At 40.1% G+C, this 25246-nt stretch overlaps 1 protein-coding gene across 4 annotated transcripts in view; it reads left to right on the top strand.

Annotated features, from left to right (window-relative positions):
- Positions 1-393: 393 nt before the first annotated feature.
- Positions 394-25246, top strand: part of Cnot6 (CCR4-NOT transcription complex subunit 6) — a 40704-nt gene continuing 15851 nt past the window's right edge. For 2 of the 4 annotated variants that reach the window (XM_032914578.1, XM_032914577.1), the window contains exons 1-3: positions 394-492; positions 10119-10232; positions 24100-24286. In XM_032914578.1, coding sequence (XP_032770469.1) covers positions 10121-10232; positions 24100-24286 — 299 coding nt within the window. In that variant the 5' untranslated portion in view covers positions 394-492; positions 10119-10120. Of the gene's footprint in view, positions 493-10118; positions 10233-24099; positions 24287-25246 lie in introns of those variants that run through there. The other 2 variants (XM_032914579.1, XM_032914580.1) reach the window with 2 other exon arrangements.

The raw sequence follows: 25246 nt of genomic DNA, 5'->3' as shown, positions 1-25246 counted from the left end.
CCCCCACCCGACGCTGGATGGTCGCGTCCAGCAGCGTCAGCCAATAGGAAGCCGGGATGTTGGAGAGACGGCGGTGAGCGGGGCGCTCGCTGGCTGGGGTGGGAGGGGGACGGCGGCCGCCGCCATGATGCTTGTTTGCTTTCAATGAAAACGAGGGGGGCGCGGAAGAGGAGGCGTCGGCGTCGGTGGCGGCGGCGTCGACGGCGCGGAGGCGAAGGCGGCGGCCGGCGCGGCGAGGAGGGCGAGGCCGGGGTCCGAGAGGGCGGCAGAGCGTAGCGGCGGCTCGTGGGGTCCGGGCGGCCGAGGCGGGCGGCTGAGGAGCGGCGGCTGAGGAGGGGGAACAAAGAGCGGCGGCTGAGGCGGCTGAGGAGTGGCGGCGGCGGCGCTGCAGCAGCGGGCGGGACTGGTATGGTGGTTCCACAGGGCAGACCCCGCTGCACTCACCGGGAGGAGGCGGCGGCAGCGGCGGAGGAAGGCGGCGCAGCTCGAGAGGTGAGCGCGACGGGCCCGAGCGACGTCCCGCCGAGGCTCTGCCGCCTGCGCTCCCCCATCCCCCAGGGGTCGTGCCCTGGGGACCCCGAGCGCGCACTCGCGCACAACTTAGTAGCTCTCCGAGTGACGTCTGTCCGTCCCCCTCCTTGACACACAGCGATCGCGGTCGGGTCGGTCCCCGGGCCGCGCCCCCGCGCGGAGTCCCGGGGCTCGGCCTGGGTCGGAGGGTGGGGTGGGGGGGTAGGAGTGTTGATTGACGGCAGTGTGGCGGCGTACCGAGGGCGGTGGCGTGAGCCCTGGCTTTTCGGACCCTCGGCTCCGGTCACGCGCCCCAAGAGAGGTGCTGGTGTGCTAGGAACCGGTGGCAACTTTGGAGAAGTGGCTGTGCGGGGTGGCGCACTGTGCGGCGTGGAACTTGGCACTCGGTGGACGCTCTTAATGCTCACCCGTTTCCTCCTAAAGTGTTTAAAGTCAGTTTAACGCAGATATTGTTAGGGGCGGGGCGGATTACGTGGCCAAAGAAGTGATTATCAGCTGTAGAGATTATTGGACTCGGGACTCAAGTACTAATTTCTCGAAGAAAAATTTTCCCTAGTTTAAACCAAAGCGGACCTAGCCTTTTCATGTTTCAAAGCCAGTGGTTATTTTCTTTGGTAACGTTTTTACAAATATCCCCCCCCCCGACCCTTTCTACCGGGACATCGGTTTTTAGAGACTGCTCATAAGCAACTGTAATTCTTTACTTTTAACTATTCCTGCAAGTGACGACATTGTGAACGGGCCAACTTGTTACTGTGTTTAAATTTGCCTCAATTTGAGTACAGGTAAACCTGTTTTACAGGTAGATTGCCTGATCCTGCTAGGTCTAAATTCTTCTCTGCCTGTGTTTGGAATTTTAACTTTGGAGACTAAATGAAAAACAATCCGGTGTGTGCGAGCACTGTCTCTTCTACACTTGCCTAGACTTCTCCACCGTTCCACAACCGTTCTGTATGCTGCTCAAAACAAGGCATCGTTTGCTTTTTTTTGTAATTGCTGCCAGTCTTTTGAAGTTGGCGCTTTTTAGAATACATTTTAGAATTAAAATGAACTCGGAGCCAGTGGTCTAGTCTAATTCTCTGACACCGTTTCTAAGGACAGGATCAGGATATTGCAGTTATGAAGGGTGATATAGTTGCTAAGTATTTGGGTTTTGGAGAAGGAAGGGGAGTGTTTTTAACGGGTAGATATTACTTAAAGTAGGTCAGTGTAGCCATTTCTCAGTAGATGCACAAGGTGTTGCAAACATAGACAAAAAGTATGTGGCAGACATTTTCTAGTGTGGCTGGAGAATTCTTGAACAATCCTTGTATAATTTCAGATGTATTATGGCTGCTGGGAAATTTCAGGGTTTTTTTTGTTTGTTTGTTTGTTTGTTTTGTTTGTTTGTTTGTTTTGTTTTGTTTTGAACAGACAAGTTGATATATAGAACTTGGTCCTGACTACAAATAAAGGCATTATAGGAAATTGCCCACTATGCATGTAGTATTTTGGTTAATGTTTAAACAGCCCACTGAACCCATGTTAACTTTTTTTTTTAAAACAAAACAAAACAAAAATATGGGTCTTAAAATACAGTTCCTGCTGGCCTGGAACCTTTTTTTGTAGAATAGGCTGACCTTGAACTCAGATCCCCCTGTTTCTGCCTCTGGGATGCTGAGGTTAAAGGTGTACAGCACCATGTTTAAGTTTTTCATTCAGTGCATCCTAGAAGGACGACATATGTAAGGCATACTGGAGTAAATGGAGTATCCTTTGGTCCTTACGTGGTAAGAGATCAATATCTTCAGTATACATGTAACTCTGCTCTGAGAAAGGTCCACTGGCTAGGAAGCTCACGCTTCTGTTTTAGCACTCTGAAAATGTCTACATTTTCATCTAAAAATGTATAATACACACACACACATACTATACTTTTGTTATGGAGAAGAAAGTTCTGTTAATTTTTTAAACCTTTTAGCTTCTACACAATATACAGTTTTTCCTATCTGTCCCTGTTATTCAGGCTAAGGTGGCCGTGTTACAAGGAAATGAGATTAATAAACACTACTTGAAAAGTGTTGACTAAACCCAAGTGTAACTATATGTATAACGTGTACTTGTGAGTACAGTGGAGTGTAGTAGAGTTTGGTGTTTAAGGAAGGAAGGAAGGAAGGAAAGAATGATTATTTGAATCTAAGGTAGAGGCTGATTCAGGCCGCCTTACCCTTTGGGCTTTTCTTTTCTGTTGTCCATGTGGATATTTTGGATGAATTGCACCCTGAGGAATAGCGTTTGATAGTCCTGAGATAGATGAGAACCCAGAGATGACTGTATCCAGTTCTGCCTTCCTGTTCTGCATAGGAATATGGTGTACAAGTGCTTCAAGGAACAGAAGAATGATGAAACTTATGGATGAGGGTGCGGTGCCAGTTTAAAGAAAAGTGACACTGAGTGGAAGCTTGCCAAGTTGGAGAAGGGGAGCATTGTAAACAAAGGGGACAGTGATCAGACTGAGGTATCAGGTTTGGGGGTAAGGTCAGCCACCATACGATGTTACTGGAACAGTGGGAGTGAGTTGAGAGCATCTGTACAAGAGGTCTTTCTAGCCTAGATTTTGAAGGACTTTGCTGAGCTTTGTTTCCTTTTAGCAAAGGAGAGTCTGTTTTTTTTTTTTTTTTTAAGCAAGAAATAAAGTTTTAAAGCTAACTAGGCATCAGTGTGGGGGAATAAAGACCATGCAAGTAAAATTGAAGTCATATTTGGAATAATACAGGTAGTGACTGTTTTTTGACTCGGATATAGTGTCTGTGGCCCCTTTTGTGATGGGCTTGAAGACTGCCCAATCGCTCTGTAATATAGGGTCATGCCAATTCAGAATGTTGGAGTTTTAGAAGATGTGAAAAGCAGCCAAAACAGTGAAAGCCCTGAAATGAGACGCGTGAAACTTGAGGTTTGTGGACTTTGCTTCCTAGAGCTCAGACAGGCTAGAGAGTTTAATTGGAGCAGTCAACCAACACACACACTGGAATCAAAGCAGCCGGGCTGTTTAGGAATACTCTTGACGGTTAGGCTATGGTAAGTATTTTGTGAAATGCTAGGGGAAGATGAGTTTTCCCTCTAAATTCCTGGAAGTAGAATATTGAGACTTAGAAGCGTGGGACTCTTAAGAAAGCTGCTGTAACAGGTTTTTATGGAAATCACAGGCCTTGGGAGGAAGTGGAATTGGAGTACAGGAACTTGATAAGAATGGAAGCATATTTCTCATGTTAAATGACTAAGAAGTAGATCAGTATTACAATAACTGTGCACTGAGCCTCAAAAAGCACCTGGTTTATTTGAGCTGCACATCTACAGGGTTGCTCCTTTAAATTACTCAGATTTGCTAGGAGAGTTACCTGAAAGTCTAGAAAACTATGACACTGAAGTTGAATGGGTGCGGTCCACAACACAGAAGGAGCTGACTTACTGGTTAGTGCTCCTGTCTTACGTATTTTTGTACAGCTCAGTTCACCTGGGGCAGTTTTCTAGCTTAGTCTAATTTTTTTTCACAGATTAAAATAGCACATAAACAAGTGAGAAGTTTGCAGTGATTGTTCAGTATTAAGTCAGTCATGTTGGAACAATTCACATTTTTTTCCAAACAAGTGTTATACAGATGAGCTAATTATACTTAAACACAGTATTTGAGAATATTCAATTCAGAGTGAGTTTGTAGTAGTGCAGAAAGACAAAAGAGTAATAAACATAGCAGGTTATATGGTAATTAGAAATATATAAACATTTTGTGTATCCTTAGGAAGAATCTAATTTTGACTAGGAACTTTGGAGGAGTTGTTAGTGATCTTAGAGCTGAAGTTAGAAGATGAGTAAGGGCTGTCAGGCTGAATAGGGTGTTTGAGAGAAGGCAACAGCGTGTCCACACTAAGTCAAACACAGTGCGGGCTGTGTGAGGATACAAGTGTTAGAGCATCTTCTGTATATGGCGGGAGCCCATGTTCTTGTGTGACATACTTAGGAAGCAAGTAGTAAAAATGGGGAGACTGGATGAAAAGGGTCAGGACACACTAAAGTGGAAGTTTCTGGTTATGTGATGTATATGGATGAGAGAGATCATTAGGTCTTAATGAGAGAATGGGGGCATCAGCATTGAGGGGAGAAAAACTAGTATATGCTATAACAATTTTGAAAGTACTAAAATTAAGATAATGTAGATATTGCATAGTAGCTGTTCTTGTTCTCTAGATTTTCCTTTTTGAGTGATCTTGAGTACCAAGGGCTACAATATCTTTTTAAGGCTGAAAAAATTATCTGTTTATATTTTTGAGATAAAGCCTCGCTGTGTATCCTTGGCTAGTTTAGAAATTACTGTGTGCTCCAGTCTGCCTCTGCATGGTATTAGAGTAGAGGCCTACACCTCTGATGACTTGAGGGTACCATTTCAGTGCATGCAGAGTGTCTGAGAGTGGTGAGGGTGAATTCATATACTAGTTCAGGGTGTGGCACTTATCAGCACAACTGAATTTTGCTATTATGCCTGTTGATGTTTACTTGGTTTGACTTTTGCTTCTTATCTCAAGGTATCCTGGAACTGGTATTCTCAGTTCCCGTGGATAGTAGGAAGGGTCTTTTAGTCTGCCTTCTCTGGATTTCACCTGCACCACTTGAAGCCTAGGTATTAATTTTTTCATATTCCTGATAAGGTGGAACTAGCTTCTATTTTTTTTTTTTTTAAGATTTATTTATTTATTTGTTTTATGTACAAATGGTTGTGAGCCACCATGTGGTTGCTGGGATTTGAACTCAAGATCTCTGAAAGAGCAGTCAATGCTCTTAACCACCAAGCCATTTTCTCCAGCCCAGTTATTTTTGAACTATCACAGCTTTCCCTCTTGAATTCATATAAATGTTGACTGAGTATGACCTAACTTGCTAGATGCTGGACTTATGAAAATACCAAGTTTTCAAATGATGTATTGTGGCAACCATATAGCACTTATATTTTATTTGATTAGAAGTCATCTGGAGATGGGTTAAACCATGATAAAGATATTTTGTGATTTTTTTTTCTTTTAATAAGGCACATCCTGGAAGTTTTGTAGTTATTTGGGTTCCTGGAACCAGTCATCCAGGAATTAATCCCTAGCAGATACCTTGGGACAACTGTATTTAACAGTTTCTCTCAGGTACAGTGAGAGTCAAATAAAATTCAGTTTGGGGACAGTCACCAAAGATGATATCTAGAATGAATGAAGGTAGGAAGACAGTGGAACAAAGAAATAGATCTGAGACTGTGCAAATAACCCAGATAAAATCTGAGTGGGTTAGGGCAGAGTTGGTGAGAAGTTTGTGTTAGAATTGGGAGTCTGGATACTTATTTTGGCTTGGGAAATTGGGCACATGTCATAGGAAGAAAGACAAGGTGGAAAATCAAGAGGCTAGATTTTCTTTTACACTTTTATTTTGTTATCTTCCTACTGTAAAGTAAAAGAAATGAATGAGCTATGTTGCAATTTGATACAGGATTATTGGAAACATGAATTATATTGATTCTAGTCTCTTATGAAGCAATTTCAGAATGGTCTTTGAAAATGAATAAATCTAAGGCTGTTCCTTGCAGTGGGAGGCAGAGTCGGGTGGATCTCTTGAGTTCAAGGATAATCTGATCTGCATAGTGAGTTCCTGGCCAGCCAGGAACTGTGGCTAAAAACAAATACCCAGGGCTAGAGGGAGATGGCTCAGTGGTTTAGAGCACTTGCTGTTCTTAAAAGAGTACTAGGGTTTGGTTCCCAGCATCCATATGGTAGCTCAAAACCATTTATAACTTCAGTTTGAGGAGATCCAGTGCCTCGTTTTTGTCCTCTGTAGGTATCAGACATACATACGAGCACTTTTGCATACACTTGAAATGAAAGTAAATCTTGATACGTCTTTAAGAATGTTCTTTGGAAGCCTGGCAGTGGTGGTGCATGTCTTAAATCCCGGAACTTAGGAGGCAGAGGCAGGCAGATTTTTTTGAGTTTGAGGACAACCTGATCTACAGAGTTCAGGACAGCAAGGGCTACACAGAGAAACCCTGTCTTGAAAAACGAAAGAATGCTCTTTGAAGAACATCCAACAGAACTCTGTTATCGCTTTGTCTAATCTTGTGTGGTGAATATATTTATGGTCCTATGTTATAGGATAACAGATTGTGATCTACTAGTCAAACGTGCAAATAATGACTAGAATTTCAGTGTGCAGTGACAGAACTTTTTGGAGGTGGAAGAGCATATCTGAAGGATGTCAGTTAGTTTGCAGGCTCTCTCAAAAGTACAAAGAAAGTACTGGGACAGAGGTAGAAAAGATAGGGGAGCTGGGTGGTTGTGGCTCGCACCTTTAATCCCAGCACTTGGTTAGACAGAGGCAGGCAGATCTTTTAAGTTTGAGGCCAGCCTTATCTACAGAGTGGGTTCCAAGACAGCTATACAGAAAGTTCTATCTGGAACAACATAATCACCACCACCACCTCCATGACCAGTGACAACAAAAAAGAAAGTAGGTGTGAATGATAAACTATGGAGTTTGAATTTGTTTTCTAAGATGTGGGGATTTAGTATTTTTTGCAGTGTAAAAGACGGAATGTGTGTGCTAAGTAGATCCTCTACGGGGCTACATCCCCATTCCAAAAGACCAGAAAAAGATGTAGAGTGGATGCCAGTTCTGATCCCGAAAGCTTACTGAGGATCAGAAGTTAACTCTAGTTAAGCTTTGTCATTTTAGATGCCAATAAAGATATGCAATGAAGGATGGCTCTTTAATGTAGTATAATTAGATAGAACTCAGCTTTAGGAAGAATAATTTGAGAGTGGTATATAGGTCAATTGTAATCCTAAAAGTGCATATCATCTAGAAGAAATAAGCATTAAAAATAATGGGCTAGAGTATGATTACATTATAATGTTTTGTTTTTCTCTATAGGTTAAACCTTCCTGATTTCTCTTTTGTTCTAATACCCAACAGAGTGCTTGACACACTAAAATTTTTCAGCAAGTATCTTATGAATGAATGGTTGTGTAAAGAAATCTCCCTTAAAGGAAGCATAGTTCATCTGTATCAAATTAGTTTCAGATTTCTGTGAAAATCTGGTCCACAGGGAAGTTACAAGTAAGTCTTGAGGTATTGCCTGGCCAAGTCCTCTAGTTTTCAGTCAGGGTGAATGTTCATAGTTCATCACATTAAGTTATCCGATGCTGGTCTCTGCTGTTAAGGTTACTAGCATTGACAAGGAGGTGGGTAACAGAATGTTTTCTAGTTTATACTCTGAAAGTAGTTTGTAGTGGTGTTACCTTAGTGTTCTTTCTATTTAGAGCTAAAAGGTTTTAAGTATCTTATATTCCTTGCCTGAACAATGTTCACTAGAAGTTAAAAAATTGTTGCAACTTGTACGTTGACTTTTAAATCTTCTCTACTCATTTATACTACTAGCTATTTGGTATGTGTGAGACAGGGTCTTCTTTGTAACCTCAGCAGGTTTTTATCTAATTTAATATGTATGGATGTTTTGCCTGTGTATGTCTGTGCACCACTTGTGTGCCTGTTGGCTTCAGAGGCCAGAAGGGGACATTACAGTCATTGGAACAGGAATTAAAGACAGTTAGCCATCATGTGGGTGCTGGGAATTGAACCATGGCCCTCTGGAAGAGCATACAGGGTTCTTAACCTTTGAGCCATCTCTAGACTAGTCACGGCAGGCTCTTTTAGCTGTTATTCTTTTGTAAAGTGAGACTTTTCTTTAGCTCAAGTTTGGTTCCTCTGAATGCCCTTCCTTTCTGAAGGGATAAGTAGGTAAGCCTTTCTCTTTAGTTACCAGTTCTCTGATTATTCTACATCAGAGTAGTTAGTTGGCCTACTGGGTCTGTGCTGCTCGTCTCACTTGCGCCCCCCACAACCCTTGTCTTGGTGGCTGTTGGAGTAGTATCTCTCCACTGTTTGCTCTTCTACATTATGCTTTCCTGCAGCACATGGAACATGTTAATTCCTCAGTTTAGCATTTTTCTTTGAAGTACTCATTTTATTAATTGTGCTTTAGCCTATTTATTATAATTGCGATTCTTTTTGACTAAATCATCACTGTGACCAGTGAGAATGGTTCCTCTTAGCTAGTTCTTGTATTGTGTTGACATGAAAATCCCACTAGATTTTGCTTTTTGGCACTGAAAGATGCCCTAGATTCATGCTGTATTATTTCTTGTATCATATTTACATTTGTTTATCCTACAAAGAATTTTGCGTTGTTGGTAGTTTATTTTTCTGAAGTTTCAGTTGTCTGTGGTCAGTTTTATTCCAAAAATGATAAGTGGTAAATTAATAAGCCAGGTGGTGGTGGTACATGCCTTTAATCCCAGTACTGGGGAGGAAGAAGCAGGCCAATCTCTGTGAGGTTGAGGCCAGCTTGGTCTGCAGGGCTACCTAGTTCCAGGACAGTCAAGTATTTTGAGGGAAAAATTACAGAAATAAGCATATATTCATAAGATTTAGATCACAGGCCATTTCAGGTGCATGATGAATATTTGTGGTATCCTATACCCAGAAAATGAATCATACCTTATCTATACTGGATGTACTTCTGCCCATTAGTCGTTTGGTCTGGCATATTAGATGAACTCTGATTGTACCACAGTGGCTAGTGTTTAAGAAATGCTTATTTTACTCTGCGTTGCCAAGGCACAAGAGTACTGAATCTAGCAGTTTGGCTAGTACACCAAAGAGAAGCATAGCCGTTCCCCCTCCCCTATATGACAGTAGAGTCCATTCTAAGATTCCCAGTGGGTACCTAAAAGTTCAATGGTATCAAATCCTGTATATACTGTATGCCCACTTCCCCACTTACACATACTTATGTTTAATTTTTAAATTAAGCATAATAGAGAGATTAATAACAGTTGAACTGTAAAGCTAGCAGGAATTTATTTTTTCTTAAGTCCAGAACTTTTAATATTTTAAGTCAAAGAAAACTACTACATCTCTTTGCTATCTAAATTGGGAACATCATTCTTGTATGTGAATAAGTAAGTTATTTAAATGAGCACAGTGATACTGTAACAAGTGTATTCTAAACAGCTACTAAGTGACTAGCAGACAGCAATGTATTCAAGGAGGCATGATTTCCTGGGACCCACAAGGTAGAAGGAGAGAGTATCTTCTGCAGGCTTCCCTCTGGCTTCCACATGCATGCACTCTTCTCCGTGCGTACATGAACATGTGTGTATGCACATATAGATAGATAAATGTAAAAGACATTAAAAATGAAATTATGAATTCACTCAGTTTGTACTGTGCAGTTGTGGTTACTCGTGATGTTCAGATTTTCTTTTATTTGGCCAGTGGAACACTTCTAAAGCAAACAGCTATATTTTCTTCAACAGTCACACCTTTATTAGCTCCAGAGTTTAATCATTCATATCCTAGAACTAAAAATCATTAAAAACTACATGGCACTCCTAGTTCTTTTTGGTAGCAAATCTATTTAGTGATCCTAATATGTCTGCTTTTTTTTTTTTAAATACTTCTACTGATTTGATTCTTTATTATGTACTGATTGGTTTCTTTTCTTCGTTTATTAACAGGCATGCCCAAAGAAAAGTACGAGCCCCCTGACCCTCGGAGGATGTACACAATTATGTCCTCTGAGGAAGCAGCAAATGGAAAGAAATCACATTGGGCAGAGCTTGAAATAAGTGGTAAGACGTGTTAGCATGAATTTATGGTATAGAGATTAAAGATATATTGGAAAATTAGGTTTTTTAATGCTAATGCATATATAAGAGCAGTTGTGTTTTACAAATGTTAATTTCACTTTGGAGCAGGAAGGGCTGGTGAAAAGTGGTTTGAGTTGTAATTTAAATCCCGTTGATTGCCTGTTACTTCTACTTGTGCATGTTCTTCCTCTCACTTCATACATCACATCATAAACTCTAAGGTTAGGGACTATGGATTCTTTTTTCTTTTTGGCTTTTCAAGTTTCTTTGTGTCCTGTCCAGGACTGACTTAGAACTCAGAGATCTGCCTTCTGCTGCCTCCTGAGTGCTGGCATTAAAGGTGCACACTACCAGGCCTGGCTATGATGGCTCATTAGTTCATTCTATTTAGACCTGGGTAATGCTACACTGTCTGGAAGTACCGTCAGCTCTTGCTTACTTACTTTGGGAAGAACATCTTGGGTTCTTCCAGGTTTTGGCTTTGCATTCTGCTGGTAGGGTTTGCTAAGGACCAAGGAAGCATGGTTGTCGCATGTGTGCTAAGAGCATGCTTAGTTTTTATCAGAAACTGCTTTCTTTCTTTCTTTTTTTTTTTTTAAGCAAAACGAAACAACACAAACAAACCAAAAAAAATCCCCAGAGTAAACAAAAATTCCTGTTTTGCAGCATCCTTAGGGGTTGGTGTCCTCAGTGTTCTGAGTTTTGCCATTGTGATAATATATATGGTGACCTTGAGCTTACAGAGATCTGCCTGCCTCTACCTCCTGAGTGCTGGGATGAAAGGCATGTGCCACCATTGCCTGGTATTTTGTTATTTTGTAGTTCTTAATGATAGCTCTGTTGTGGTTTAAATGTGAAATGTCCCTCTTGAGCTTCCTGTGTGTGAATATCGGTCTCCAGCTGTCGGTGTGAAAGTTCTATAGGCTTTAGGAGGTGGAGTCTTCCTGGAGGAAATAGGGAAGGGCCTTGAGGCTTTATACCTAGTGTGGTTCCATTTTCTCTTCTTTCCATTTTCCTGAAGAGTAGACGCTGTGCTGGCACTGAGTTCTGCCACCATACTTTTTCTGCCTGCTGCCATGTCTTTCCTTCTGTGCTGGAATGGTCATTAGAACAGTCATTCTCAATTTGTGGGTTGTGACCCCTTTGGCAAACCTCTTTCTCCTAAAATATTATCTTACGATTCATAACAGTAGAAAATTATAGTTATGAAATAGCAGCAAAAATAATGTTGTGGTCAGGGTTCACTACAGCATGAGGAATTGAATGTATTAAAGGGTTGAAGCTTTCGGCAGGTTGAGAACACTGCCCTAGAACAATAAGCAAGAGCAAACCTCTTTCTCCCTTAAATTGCTTTGTCAACAACAAAACAAGACTTAATACTTCTTTAACCAGATCTCTTTCTCTGTCTGTCTGTCTGTCTATATGTCTGTCTGTCTCTCTCTCTCTAGTTTACTTTACATCCCACTCAATGTTTCCCTCCCGGTCACCCCCAACCTCCACAATCCTTCCCCTATCCCCCCCCCTTTCTTCTCTGAGCAGGTGTGTGTCCCCTGGATATCATCCCCACGCTGGCACTTCAAGACTGTGAGGATAGGCACTTTCTCTCCCACAGAGGCAAAGAGGCCAGACAGTCTCTCTCATTCTTATGTTTCACTTTGGAGATTAAGTCCAGGGCCTTGTGCACGCGATATATGTTCTTCTACAGAATTACATCCCCAGATGTGCCTTTTTACAAATACTTTCTTCTACTTTATGGCTGGTCTTCTCATTCTCTTGACAGTTGCGATCAGACTTTTTATTTTTAAGGTAGGTTTGTTTATGTATTTATTATGAGTACACTGTAGTACATTATCAGACACAGCAGAAGAGGGCATCAGACCTCGTTATAGATGGTTATGAGCCACCATGTGGTTGCTGGGATTTGAACTCAGGACCTCTGGAAGAGCAGTCAGTGCTCTTAACCACTGAGCCATCTCTCTCCAGCCCTCTATGTCCATTTTCTAAGGCAGTTAGTTGTTAAGTTTTTGTGCCATTGGTTTTAAGCACCATGATTACAATGTCTCTTTGGTGTGGGGTGTTCCCCCCCCCACCCCCTGCCACTTTCTTTGGTAAGTAGGTTTTGTCAACCTTCTTGGATCTGTGGGTTTACAGTTTACAGTTTTGTCATTTTGTCTGCTTTCCCTCGCCTGCCCCTTTGGAGGCATGTGGTTACTTGTATTTTAGCTTACTTAGAAGTTGTCTTTTGGATTTGTTAATGCTTAATTTACTATTACCTTTATTTTCTTTTGGACTAGTTTCTATTGCTATACCCTTAATTTCACTAATTTTTTCCCCTAGTGTCTAATTTTCATCGCTAGAGGTTGTGGGAGTTTGTTTTCTATGCCTTTACATAACATTTCCCTTTTTAAAAAGTATATACCAAATTACTGTCTTCAGCATCCATTTTGTCATCTTTTTTTTTCATTTCTAGTTTGATTTAAAGTCATTTCTTTTATTCCACTTTGTATGCGTCATACTTTAATTTTCATTTTAATATAGAAAGTACAGAGGTTTATACTTTTTTGAGTTTTGGATAGTTTTACATTCTTGGAAACACTCTGAAGCTTTGTTGTGAAGCTAAGAGTGGTCAGGCTAAAATAAGGGAAGAAGAAAGCCCAGTGGTTGTTCTATCACTTGCTTGCTAGGAATTACTTACTGCCACTCATTCATTCACTGTGTTTATGAACCGATGAGTAGGTAGTTACATGTAAAGATTTCCAGAATTTTGCAATACATAAATAAATAACTATCTTGGAAGCAGTTTGCTTTGTTTGAAGCTCACTTTTAAGTAGTACCCTCCTAAGTATTCTCTGGTTAAAAGGTTTTCCATTATGGCCGGTGGAAAATCAGAGTGTTCTGATCTTTGGAATCACCGAGGACTGCTTTCTGTGTTCTTGCCAGTTTCTCTCTGTTTTCCTTTCTATCCAGGTTATTCCTTATATGAGCACTCATGTGGGGCCCTCTTCACATCTCTGCACAGCTCTGTCTTTCATCTCATCTCAGTAGCCTGTCAGACTCTGCCTGGGTTCTGTGTTAGGTATCCTCAGGACCCTAGGCAGAAGGCAGAAATAATGATACCAGCTGACTTCATTTCCCACCAGTCACTGATGCTCTATACTGCCTAGTGTCCATCTGAAAACATACTTGAATGTCTTCTATGTGATTCCTTCCTTTATTCCTTTTGTTGTATTGTTTCTTTTTTCTTGTGTTTTTTGTCATTTGATTTTTTTTTTTTTTTTTTTTTTTTTCGGAGCTGGGGACCGAACCCAGGGCCTTGTGTTTGCTAGGCAAGCGCTCTACCACTGAGCTAAATCCCCAACCCCTTCATTTGATATTTTTATTCATTGTTGGAAGTAGTAATTTCATGACCTTTATTTTCCTTAGGAGTAAATTCACTTGTGTACTTTTCAGCTAATTATGGAAGGGGTAGGTGGCCTAAATCTAATCAGGGATTGATCGGACTTGAGCCAGATCTCACTGGTTGTGAGCATCCCTCCCTGTTGTTGGATCTTCCCTCTTCCATTTATAGCTCCCAGCTGGAGTCTTCGTGGTTTAACAGGATCATCTTCTTCCTCAAGGTTTCAGAGTTCTTGTTTTATCTTGAAAATATTGAAGGTGGCTTGGGTTCTCTCTGGCCCCAGCGTCTGCTTTCAGCTTCCTTCTTAGTTGCTGTTGCAGTTGTGGAACTGCGACTCTGGAAAGCATCCTTTTCACTCTGTGTGCTTCCAGCCTTTTCCTGCTCTCAGGTTGTCTGTTGGAGCTTTGCTTCCTTTGTTCCTTTGGCCCACCACAGGGATGTTGAACAATCTGGTATTCTAAGATATTTTTATTTAGGTAGTTTTTTCATTTAAATCATGGCTCTCTCTCCACACCCAAACCCCTCCCAGGTCCCCTTCTACTTCCCTACCTGTCCATCTTCATTCTCATTCTTTAAAAAAGAATACAACAAAATAAAAACAAATAAAAACACAGGGAATCCAGTTTGCATTGACCAATTATGCCTGAATGTGAGGCTTACCCTAGACTGTGGTCCAAGTGTCACTTCATTGACGAAAACTGATTTTCCCTCATGCAGCACCACTCAGATGCCATTAGCTTTTGGCTAACAGTAGGATTCTTTGTCCACCACCAACAAATTCTTTTTATAGGAATCTAAAATTTGATGTGTACAAAAAAAGTCTGCCTGAAGATGCCAATTGTCTGTCTCTTGTTCTCATTTTAATGGGGGCAGTACTGTGGTTACCGGCTTTGGAGGGACACCTGTGGCTTTCAGCAGCTGTTTTTGTTCCAGGCCTTTTGCGATACCGCTGTAGGGCAGGAGGAAGTGTACTAACCACTCAGGAAGCTTCCAGGAGATACAGCATTGGATCTGAACGGATTTTTGAAGCAGGTGTCTTGCCTTGTAGGCCACATATTAGCTTTCATATGTGACATTCTCTAACATTTGAGTTTATTCAGGTTTAAGCTTTATTCAGGTTTATTTTTCTGTGGAGAATAATAGACCATGAATAAAATTGTAAATCAAATTTTTTATGATTTTAAAAAGAATATTATATGAAGCTCTTTTGGATAATTATTAACTATAACTTGAGAATCAGGTACCTTTCATTATGTAGTCAGCTTAGGAGCTTCCTGCTCTCCATCCAATGCCTGTTTTCCAGAAGCTAAGAGTGGTCAGGCCAAAATAAGGGAAGAAGAAAGCCCAGTGGTCGTTCTGTCACTTGCTTGCTAGGAATTACTTACTGACACTCATTCGTTTGTTGTGTTTATGAACCGATGAGTAGGTAATTATATGTAAAGATTTCCAGAATTTTGCAAACTATAGGAGTCCCTGACAAGGTAGTTAAGAAACTGTGATAAATAATGGCACACAAATGCTTGAAGTGTTATCTTTAAGAGGGTTTTACTGGCAGGATTAAGGAAAGCATCTTAGGCTAGCTGGGTACTGAGGTGGTGATATAAACCAAGTAGAACTGAGATTGAGGGCGGTTTAGGAAAGGGAGGGAACACAGAAAAACTACCTTCTAAAAGGTACACGCAAAAGTCTGCTTTTTACTATTCCTCTCCTCCATGTGTTACACAGCAAACACAGACAAAGAAGTTATTCTGTGCCTCTTTTGTGACACAAAATGTTATATTTTATTACTGTGGTTAATTTTTTTTTTTTGCACTTAAAGTTTGCTCAATACAGTATAATCTCCAGTTTCACTGAAATGGCTGACCATGTCCACCACCAAAACCATCTCTAAACTGGAATTCAGTGACTGAGCCAACCCCAGACTCAGCATTCTTGTCAGCCCCAGGAGACACAGCACTCCTTCTGTAGGGGTCTCTGTCCACCTCCCCTTTTTCAGGTCACTCGCCAAGGTGTGCCAGTCTCAGGGTGACTGGCTCAGGGCGGCACACCCGATCTCCAGAGGTAGGTGAAGGTAATCTCGGAGATATTAGATGCTCTCGTTTGTAAGGTACCAACAGAAAGTCTCCAGGCAAACTGCTCCTTCATGTAGCTGAGACCTGAGAGACTGCATGGCCTTCCTTACGTGAAGGTTGGCCCATCCGTCATCTGATGGCTTGGTGTGTCAGGCATATGGATGTCTTTCTTGGCAACCAGAACTGCTTCCTTAAAAAGGAGTTCATAGATAGCAGTCTGGTTCTTCTTAGGCATCAGTGTCATGCCAGCTGTAGGGTCCGAGGCGGGGGTTGGAAAGGAGCAAGAAGAGATTTTTATTTTTTTAAAGTGATACTTTTTTTATTTTACTTTATTTTTGACAACAGTACCATAATTATTTTACATTGCTTCTAATATCTTAGGGCATATAGATAAGGGTACAGGAGTCAAAGGGTATATGGATTTGTAGTTTTGATATGTGATACTTTAGAGGTTTTTTTTGTTATTGTATAAATTAGGATGGTTATGATTTTTCTTTTTATCTTTTTTTTTATCTTTTTATTTTTCTTTATCTTTTTCTCCCATCAGTTTTACATACTTATTACATCTAGTTATTCTGCCTTTTTGTTTGTATGATAAATAGGGCATTCTATTTTACTTGATTATTATGTGCACAAAATTGGTTGATAGTACATCTTGTATGCTAACAGGAATGTTTTTATTATGCGGTGGACTTGTTTTCTAAATCCTTGTAAACGTGTGGGTTAGGTGCTTTGATTTCTCCGTAGGTTCACTGTGCCTAGTCCTTTAGGGTTTGTTGACTGAAGTGTTGGAAATGTGTGACTATAATGGTAACTATCTTTTGTCTACTTCTTACGTATGGGAATGACTTGACTCTGTGTGGTGTGGGGTTGAGAAAAGTACCAAAATGGAAAACAGTAGAGATCAGGTACACTTTCTGTTTCTTCTAGTATGTCAACTAGATGTTTAGATTTTTTTCCCCAGTATCTATCTAAATGCATAATAGCTATTTTGGCTTCTTGGTAGGTTCATTAATTATCCTGTAGCTTGCTAATCAATCACTACCTTCTGATTTCAAGGAACAATATATTTCTTCTTGTCTCCTGATATTTATTTAGCAATAAAATATTCTGGGAACTTTAGAATGAATTCACTTATTAGAATATGGCTCTTAAATCTTGGCCTTTCTTAAGCCACTCAGTCACCCTGGAGTACAGTTTCTGCTTACCTCTGGCCTGTTAGATATTTCTAGACCAAGGTAGTCACAGTTTTATCAAAGTATAACTGACATGCAGAAATCAGCATGCATGGGGGCTGAAGAAATGGCTCAGTGTGGTGTAGAGGGCCCTCAACTTCGGTTCCTAACACCCACATGAGGTAGCTCAAAGACACCTGTCATTAGGGATTGGTGCCTTTTTTGGCCTCTGCCAGCACCTACATATCCACACAGAGAGACACTCACTTACACTTAATTAAAAATAAGTTCTTAAAATGAGCATTTATTTACATTGTAATAATGTGATCTGTTCTGACCTTAGATGTGCCTGTTAGTGCCGTCCTTCCTGAGACTCTGCCATCCTTCTTTGTTAATGTGCCATTGCTACATCTCTTCCCTTAGGCCTATACTAGATGGGTGTTTTGTGGAATTTGTATAAATGATATCATTCAATATGGTTTTGTTGTTTTATTTTTCTGGTAGACAGGTTTTCCAGTAGCTTCAGCTGGCCTTGAACTTAATATGTAGCCAAGCATGACTTTGGATTTTTGATCGTCCCGTCTCCATGTCCTTCATTCTAGGACCAGCCATAGGCATGCACTATATTCCTGGTAATGTTGGTACTGGGAATCAAACCCAGGAAGGACTGCGTGCACACTAGGCAAACACTCGGCCAACTAAAGTGCGTCCTCATGCCAGTGTGGCACAGATAAGGCCTCTAAATGGTCCTGTTGCTGTGGCTGTAGCTTTTATGATCGTGTATTTTTGAGACTCTTGAAACTTTTTTGAAACAGTTTACTCACTCCTTGCTTCCCTCCCTCCCTCCCTTCTTCCTTTCTTTAGATTTTACTAGATAGCTTTGGTCTGCACCCGCAGGGCAGTGGCATGTAGTAAGTGTTTAAGACTTAGTTATTCGGGCTGGAGAGATGGCTCAGTGGTTAAGAGCACTGACTGCTCTTCCAGAGATCCTGAGTTCAAATCCCAGCAACCACATGGTCGCTCACAACCATCTGTAATGAGAACTGATGCCCTCTTCTGGTGTGTGTGAAAACAGCTACAGTGTACTTATATAAATAAAATAAATAAATCTTTTTTTTAAAAAGGGGGGGGGTTGGGGATTTAGCTCAGTGGTAGAGCCTAGCAAGCACAAGGCCCTGGGTTCGGTCCCCAGCTCAAAAAAAAAAAAGGAAAAAAAAAAAAAAAAAACCAACTTAGTTAATCTCTGAGTTTGTAGTGCTAACTGTGGCTTTAATTTATGTTTTTTTTTTAATTATTGCTGATATTGAGCATCTTTCAATATGACTTTCCCATCTGTTTGTGCTTTTTGTTGAAGTGTCTGTTAAAGTCTTGTACAAAGATTTAATTTTTAAGGTTCTTTATTAGTCCTTTTGAGCTATACCACAGAATAGAACTTTATAAACAGTTCAGTGCTGTGGCCCTTTACTACAACTCCTGATGTTGTGGTGACCCCTCCCCCCAGCCATAAAATTATTTTCATTGCTACTTCATAACTGTAATTTTGCTAATTATGAATTATAATATAAATATCTTTGGGGTCTTTGGCGACCCCTGTGAAAGGGTCATTTAACACCCCTAAGGGGTCAGGCCCATAGGTTGAGAGTCACTGTTCTGGAGACTGAGATCAAAGGGCTGCATCTGGTGATGGTCATTGCTGTGCACAGCATAGAGAAAGCATGAAGTGGCAAGAGAGTGTGTTTGAGAGAAGGTGAGAAGAGACCAAACTTTCATAAATTGGTTTCCATTATAACACAAGGGCAGAGCACTGGTGACCCAAACATCTTGCATCATGTCCTGCTTCTCAGCACTATTGCCAAGATTGAGTTTCCAACATAGGAGCGTCCACACCATGGTGTGTGTGTGATAATAGCTCCTGATGCTGGGTAGTACTCGCCCTCTGGCTTTGTTGTGTGGCTTCTCTTTCTTTGTGATAATCAATTTTATAGTTGCTGTAGATGTCACATGTCTTCCCTTAGGTATTCTTAGGACATTCATTTCTCAGCATTTTACAGTTACTGTACTATATATAAGTCGGATATTTTTGGTCAGGTTTACCATTAACTTTCATGATTCAGAGAATGTTGTAGATTGTATTCTTTCAATTTCTAGTTGCTCATTATTGGTGTTCAGAAGAAATGCAGTGCTTTCTATATGCTGATCTTGTACCCTACAATTTTATAAAACTTACTTGATAGTCGCATTTTTATTTATTCAGTAAAAGTTTTACATATATGATTATACCATTGGGGGATGGGATAGTTTTATTTCTGCCTTCCAAAATATTTATTCCCCCTTCCCAATGTCCTGGCTAAGACTCCACGATGTTAAGTGGGAGTAATAAGAGGAGACACCCTTGCCTTGTCCCTGATTTTGGAGAATCCTTGTATCCCTTTACCACTAAGACTTTTATAGGCTCTTTTCAAGGTCAAGTTATTACTGATTTTTTTTTTTTAAAGAATCCACAGTAGATATTTTGTCAAAATACTGCTCAGATTTGCATCTGTTAGGTAGGACTTCTTAGTCTATTAAAATTTTACATTAATTTTTTTGCAATATTCAATAAGCCTTTAATTTCTAGATCAAAGTACTTGTTTATAACTTCTTGAAATAGAGTTTATATTTCCAGCTCGTGTATATAAAAATTCTTAGCAAATTTCTACGAAATCAAATCCAGTAGTGCATTAAAAGAATCAGTGGGGTTGGAATATAGAGAAGTTGGTAAAATACTTTTTAAGCCATTTGATTACTGGGTGCTTTCATAAAGTTTTCTTTTTAAATGGGATTTTCTTTTTGTTGTTTTTAAAATTAATTATTTGTCTGGTTAGAGAAATGACAATTAGTTTTCATTTATCAGTGTCATATGTTTATTGTCCAGAGTGATTGGCTTCATGAAGATATTTTTATTCATATTCTCCCTTTCTTTCTTCCCAGCTTTCCCTTCCTGCTAGTCCTGTTCCTCTGTTTAGACTTACTGAGCTTACTGCTATGTCAAACTACCTGACAAAGGCAGCCTAAAAGAAGGAAGTGTTTGTTTGGGCTCTCAGTTTCAAGAAACAGTGTCTCATGATGGGGAGCATATAGTGTCAGGAGGGGACAGATGGTTGGTTACTCTGCTTCTACAGGCAAAAAAGCAAAGGGCTTAGCCTCATTGTTCTTGTCCAGTCTGAGACATAGTCAAGACTAACCAGTACACTGTATTCATAGTTTTCTTTGCATAAGGAACATTTTCTGTCTCCCTTTCTCTTTTTTTTTTTTAGGACAGCTATGCATCAACCTTGTGTAGTTACAGATTTCTGTAATGTTTATCTCAGTTTGAAAACATTTCCATTAGGTCCTAAAAGGAGCTCTGTTCTTAATAGCATTTTTTTTCCTTTTCCCTTTCTCCTCAGCATCCTTCCCAGCAGCTATTACTCTTCCTTCTTGGTGGGCTTTTACTGTTTGGACATTTCATGTAAGGGCATTAGTACGATGTGTGACCTCTCATCACCAACCAGCTCTTTCACTTAGCAAGTATTTTCAAAGTTGATCCTTGGTCTAGCACATACCTGCTTTGCATATAATAATATTCTATGGTATTGAACATACCACATTTTATTTATTAATTCATAGAGTCATAAACATCTAGATTATTTCCAGTTTTGAGTTTTTTGTTTTTGTCTTTTAAGTTTTTTGAGACAGGGTTTCTCTATGTATTCCTGACTGTCCTGGATACGCTCTGTGGAGCTGGCTGGTCTCAAACTCAAAGAGATCTGCCTGCCTCTGCCCAGCCAGTTTTAAGTATTAAAACCTTCTGTAATCATTTATCTGGATGTATATTTTGATTTCTGTTGTGTATATACCTGAGTTAACTGCCTATCATATATTAACAGTATATGAACTTTTTAAGGCGCTGTCATTTATTGAGTACCTAAGCCATTTTACATTTCCACTACCACCATGTAAGGTTTAAGTTTCTATGTTTACTAACACTTACTTTCTGATTGTGTCCATCCAAGTGGGTTTGAAGTTCATCATTGTGGTTTGAGGAGTCACATTTCCATTTCCCTCATGGATATTAAGTGTCTTTTCATGTGGTTATTGACCCTTTGTACATTTTTGGAGAAATATGTGTTTTACTTTTTTTTTTTTTTTTTTGAGTGTTTTTGAGATGGGATTTTACTATGTTGCACTTAATAATTTGGAAGTTACCGTATAGCCCAAGCTGGTGTCAGACTTGTAGTGCTGTTGCCTCTGCCTCCTAAGTACTATAAACAAAGCCTGTTCCAGTTGTACTCAGATCCTTTTCTTATTTTACTTTGTAAACTGTGTGCCTGTGTTTATTAGTACACAGTGCCAGCATGCTTGTGTGGAAGTCAGAGGGCAACCTTGTATGTTAGTATTCAACACTCACCTGGTTTGAGTTAGGGCCTCTTTGTTTCTTTGCCACATCTGTCAGGCCTACAAGTTTCTGAGAGCTTTGAGGGGGTCTCCCGTGTCTGCCTCCCCTTTCCCTGAGAGTTATGAGATTATAGATACTCACACTGTCTGGTTTTTAATGGAAGTTCTGGGAATTAGAATTCAGGCCCTCATACTTGCCTGCTAAGTGCTTTATCCATTGAGCCAGCTCCCACAGCCTCTCTGAGTTTTAAGAATGTAAATGACTTTGCAAATTTACGATTTGCCAAATATTTTCCTTTTTTGTGGGTTTATCTCTTCTAAGGTTGTTCTTTAAAGTGCAAAAGATTATTTTTCTTCCTAGACAGGTTTCATTATGTAGCCCTGGATATCTAAGAACTCTCTCTGTAGACCAGGCTGACCTTGAACTCACAGAGATTCTTCTGCCCTGCCCCTGCCCCTGCCCCCTGCCCTGCCCCTGCCCCTGCCCCTGCCCCCCTGCCCCCTGCCCCCCCCCTGCCCCTGCCCCTGCCCCTGCCCCCCCTGCCCCCTGCCCCTGCCCCCCTGCCCCTGCCCAGTTGTAGGATTAAAGGTACATGCTCCCACTGCCTGCAAGTTCAAAAGATTTTAATTTTAATAAAATACAACTCACTTGTTTTTGTTTGTGCTTTTCAGTTTTGTATATAATGTAAAGTAAGACCCCAGCATCTTTTTTAAAAAACATTTAAAACTTTTTGTGTGTGTGTCTATGTGCCACAAGACTGCCTGTGCTCAAGGAGGCCAGAAAGGGGCATCTAGTTTTCTGGAACACTAGAGCACTTGATGGTTCTGAGCTGGCTTATGGTTGCTGGGAACTTAACTCTGGTCCTCTGGAAGAGCAGCCAGTGTATTTAACTGCTAACCCATCTTGGCAGCACCCCGTCTTCATTCTTTTGTATATAGTTATCCAGTTGTACATTTCTGTTATTTCTTAAATTTTTTTCTGTCTCCTGAGTTCCTATTTAGAGTATCTAGTTACATATGCTTCCACTGTTAAAAGTTGTCCCAGATATTACTGAAGTGCCATGTGTTTTTTTCAATGTGTTTCCTTTTTTGTTTTAAGTTTTTCTTGTCCTGCAATCCAATCCAGTAATTTTCTTCAGTGTCTAATATACCGTTAATCTCATCTTGGCCATTCCCCTACCACCACCACCATCCCACCCCCCAAATCTGAATCTTGATGTAAATGCAAAATTCTACAAGTTCAGTTTTGTGTTTGGGCTTTCATTTCTATCTCAACATTGTTACTTTTCCTAGTTTTGATTAATTTTTCCCTTTATGGATTTTTGCTTTCCTGATGATTTACATGCTTGGTAATTTTCTCTTTGGTGCCAGAAACTGAAGCTTTTCTTTGGATGATCCATGTTTAAGGATTCCTCCAACTAACTTTGGGCGTTGTTAAAGGGATGCAGTGAAGGTACTGGAAAACAGTCTGACTCTTGTGAGATTTGAGCTTAAACTTTCTAGGTACGACTGGAGCAGTTAATAGTCTAGAGTTGGATTTGGACCCTGTGCCTTCTGAGTGGAAAGGATTTCTCTTTATACTCTTCTTTGAAACCCAACCCCACCGTGTTAGTGCGCTTGTTTCCAGAGCTCAGGAGCACTCGATCTAACTGGGATTGCTCCTGCCCTGTTTTGTTTTTTTGCAAATACTGCCCAGGAAGTAAACTGAGAAAACTGTAGAGACCACCATATTTGTTTCTCATTTCTCCTGGGTAACTCTGCTACCTTGGTTGGTGTCTTCTGTAGGATAACAAATTGGGGCTTTCTTACCCTGTCTTGACTAGAAGTAAAAGTTTCAAGGTTGTGTTTTCAGCCGTTAGACTACAGTAGTCCTCAAAGGCTGGTATATTTCCACTGCATCTGTTTGTTTCATTCTCTCTCAAATTAGGCCCGAGCCATTGAGGAAGTTATGGAGAAAGTTTGTATGTATTGTAGAAACGATTGACCTCTTAGTCAAGAAATGCCTAAGTATAGATTTCATACTGTATTGAAAGAGGCTGTAGTTTTACGTTTCTGAGCACTATGTTATTGCTTGGCTAGGCATCCGACATGTTTCTGGGAGATACTTTCTCTTGTATGTTAATGGTACAGGTTTTCCTTTTTATTGTTTTGCTGTTGTCTTCTTTTGGGGTTTTGTTTTTTTTTTTTTGAGACAAGATCTCACTGTGTAGACCAGGCTTGCCTGGAACTCTCAGAGACCAGCTTGCTTTTGACTCTCCAGTGCTAGAATTAAAGGTTTCTACCACTACACCAGGCTTTACTGCCTCAAAGGCACCACCATAATAGAAATTTTGTTGTCTTATATGATGCAGTTATCACTTGAGTAATTTGTCCCTAAGCTCAACTAAACTAAGAATATCTTAGCTTCTTTTTTTTAAGGTAACATTTTTATTTTTCAGACATTATCTTTCATAGTATCTAAATTCTAGATTTATCATTGCTGTAGATTACTCATATTTTTTGTTTACATATCTGAGGTCATTTAAACGCTATTCTTTCCAGTATGCTCTTAAAATGGAAATAGTTGACACTTTGCTTTAAAAGTTTAAATTTTAGTTTCCTTCTGCTAGTTAGAGTTAATCATTTAGTGCATTGTGAATTTTTCTAGAATGGATAAAATCTTGTTAAGTCTTCTCAAACCTTTAAAATAGTAATTTAAATACCTAATTTAAAACATCTAACTTTTATTTACTACATGGTACAAATTTGGGCGATCTATATATAATCTCTCCCCCCTTCTTGTCTTGCAGGAAAAGTAAGAAGCTTAAGCTCATCTTTGTGGTCACTAACTCACTTGACAGCTTTGCATCTGAGTGACAATTCCCTGTCCTGTATTCCTTCAGACATTGCCAAGCTTCACAATCTGGTATATCTGGACCTGTCCCATAATCAAATCCAGAGTTTACCGGCAGAACTCGGAAACATGGTATCACTCAGGTATGCAGACTCAGTATTGGACCTTTAGGTTCCTCTGAAACAAAAGGCAACATGTATATAGTTAGGAAATAAAGCTGTTTTACATTGAAGAAATAAGTTTTATTAAAAGATTTTTGATAAGAATTTAATGTTCAATAATAAAAATTAGGTAAGTCCATTGCTTAGTTTTTTTAATTACGATGTCATGGTTTTTGTGTTACGTATTTTATTTTCAAACCAAAACAGTGTAGCGATTAACAACTGTAAGGCACTGTGTTATTTAATGTCTTTAGCTGTGACCAACAGTTGGTACCACACAAACATATTTACTCACATGGGTCCTTGAAGCCTGTTGCCTACAGTAACATGAACAAAGCTACAATTAGTTACTATGCTTGGAAGCCTGTGATCTTATGTGTAGAATTTAGAGTAGTGTAGTTCCTTTGGGAAATTTACTTTGCTATATGTAAATTATGTAATCTTAGCCAGAAGTTAGGGATGTTGACAATAGTGAGTAAAAAGCCACCATTAATTAATTTAAGATTCAGCAAATGATATAATTGCTGAACTTTTTTCTTTTCTTAAAACCTTTGAAGGGCTGGAGAGATGGCTCACTGGTTAGAGCAGTGACTGCTCTTCCAGAGGTTCTGAGTTCAATTCCCTCCAACCACATGTTGGCTCACAGCCATCCGTAATGGAATCTGGTGCCTTCTTCCGGTGTGTCTGAAGACATCTACTGTATACTTATAAAATAAATAAATAATTCTTTAAAAAAAAAAAAAAACAAAAACCTTTGAAGATTTTATTTGAAGAAGATCTACATAAATCCAAGCCCAGCATACCTGCTCAGAGCATGGTGGTTTTCATGGCTTCTCTGCTACCTTTTAATATAAGGAATGAAGACTTACAGAAGTGTCTTTGTTTTTATCAGTCTCAGTCCAAGCTTTTCACACTTCCTTGGCTCAGTTATTTAGTATTACC

The sequence above is a fragment of the Rattus rattus genome, chromosome 9 (assembly GCF_011064425.1).
Source record: "Rattus rattus isolate New Zealand chromosome 9, Rrattus_CSIRO_v1, whole genome shotgun sequence".
NCBI classification, from domain to species: domain Eukaryota; kingdom Metazoa; phylum Chordata; class Mammalia; order Rodentia; family Muridae; genus Rattus; species Rattus rattus.
This window is presented reverse-complemented; position numbering and strand designations above follow the sequence as displayed.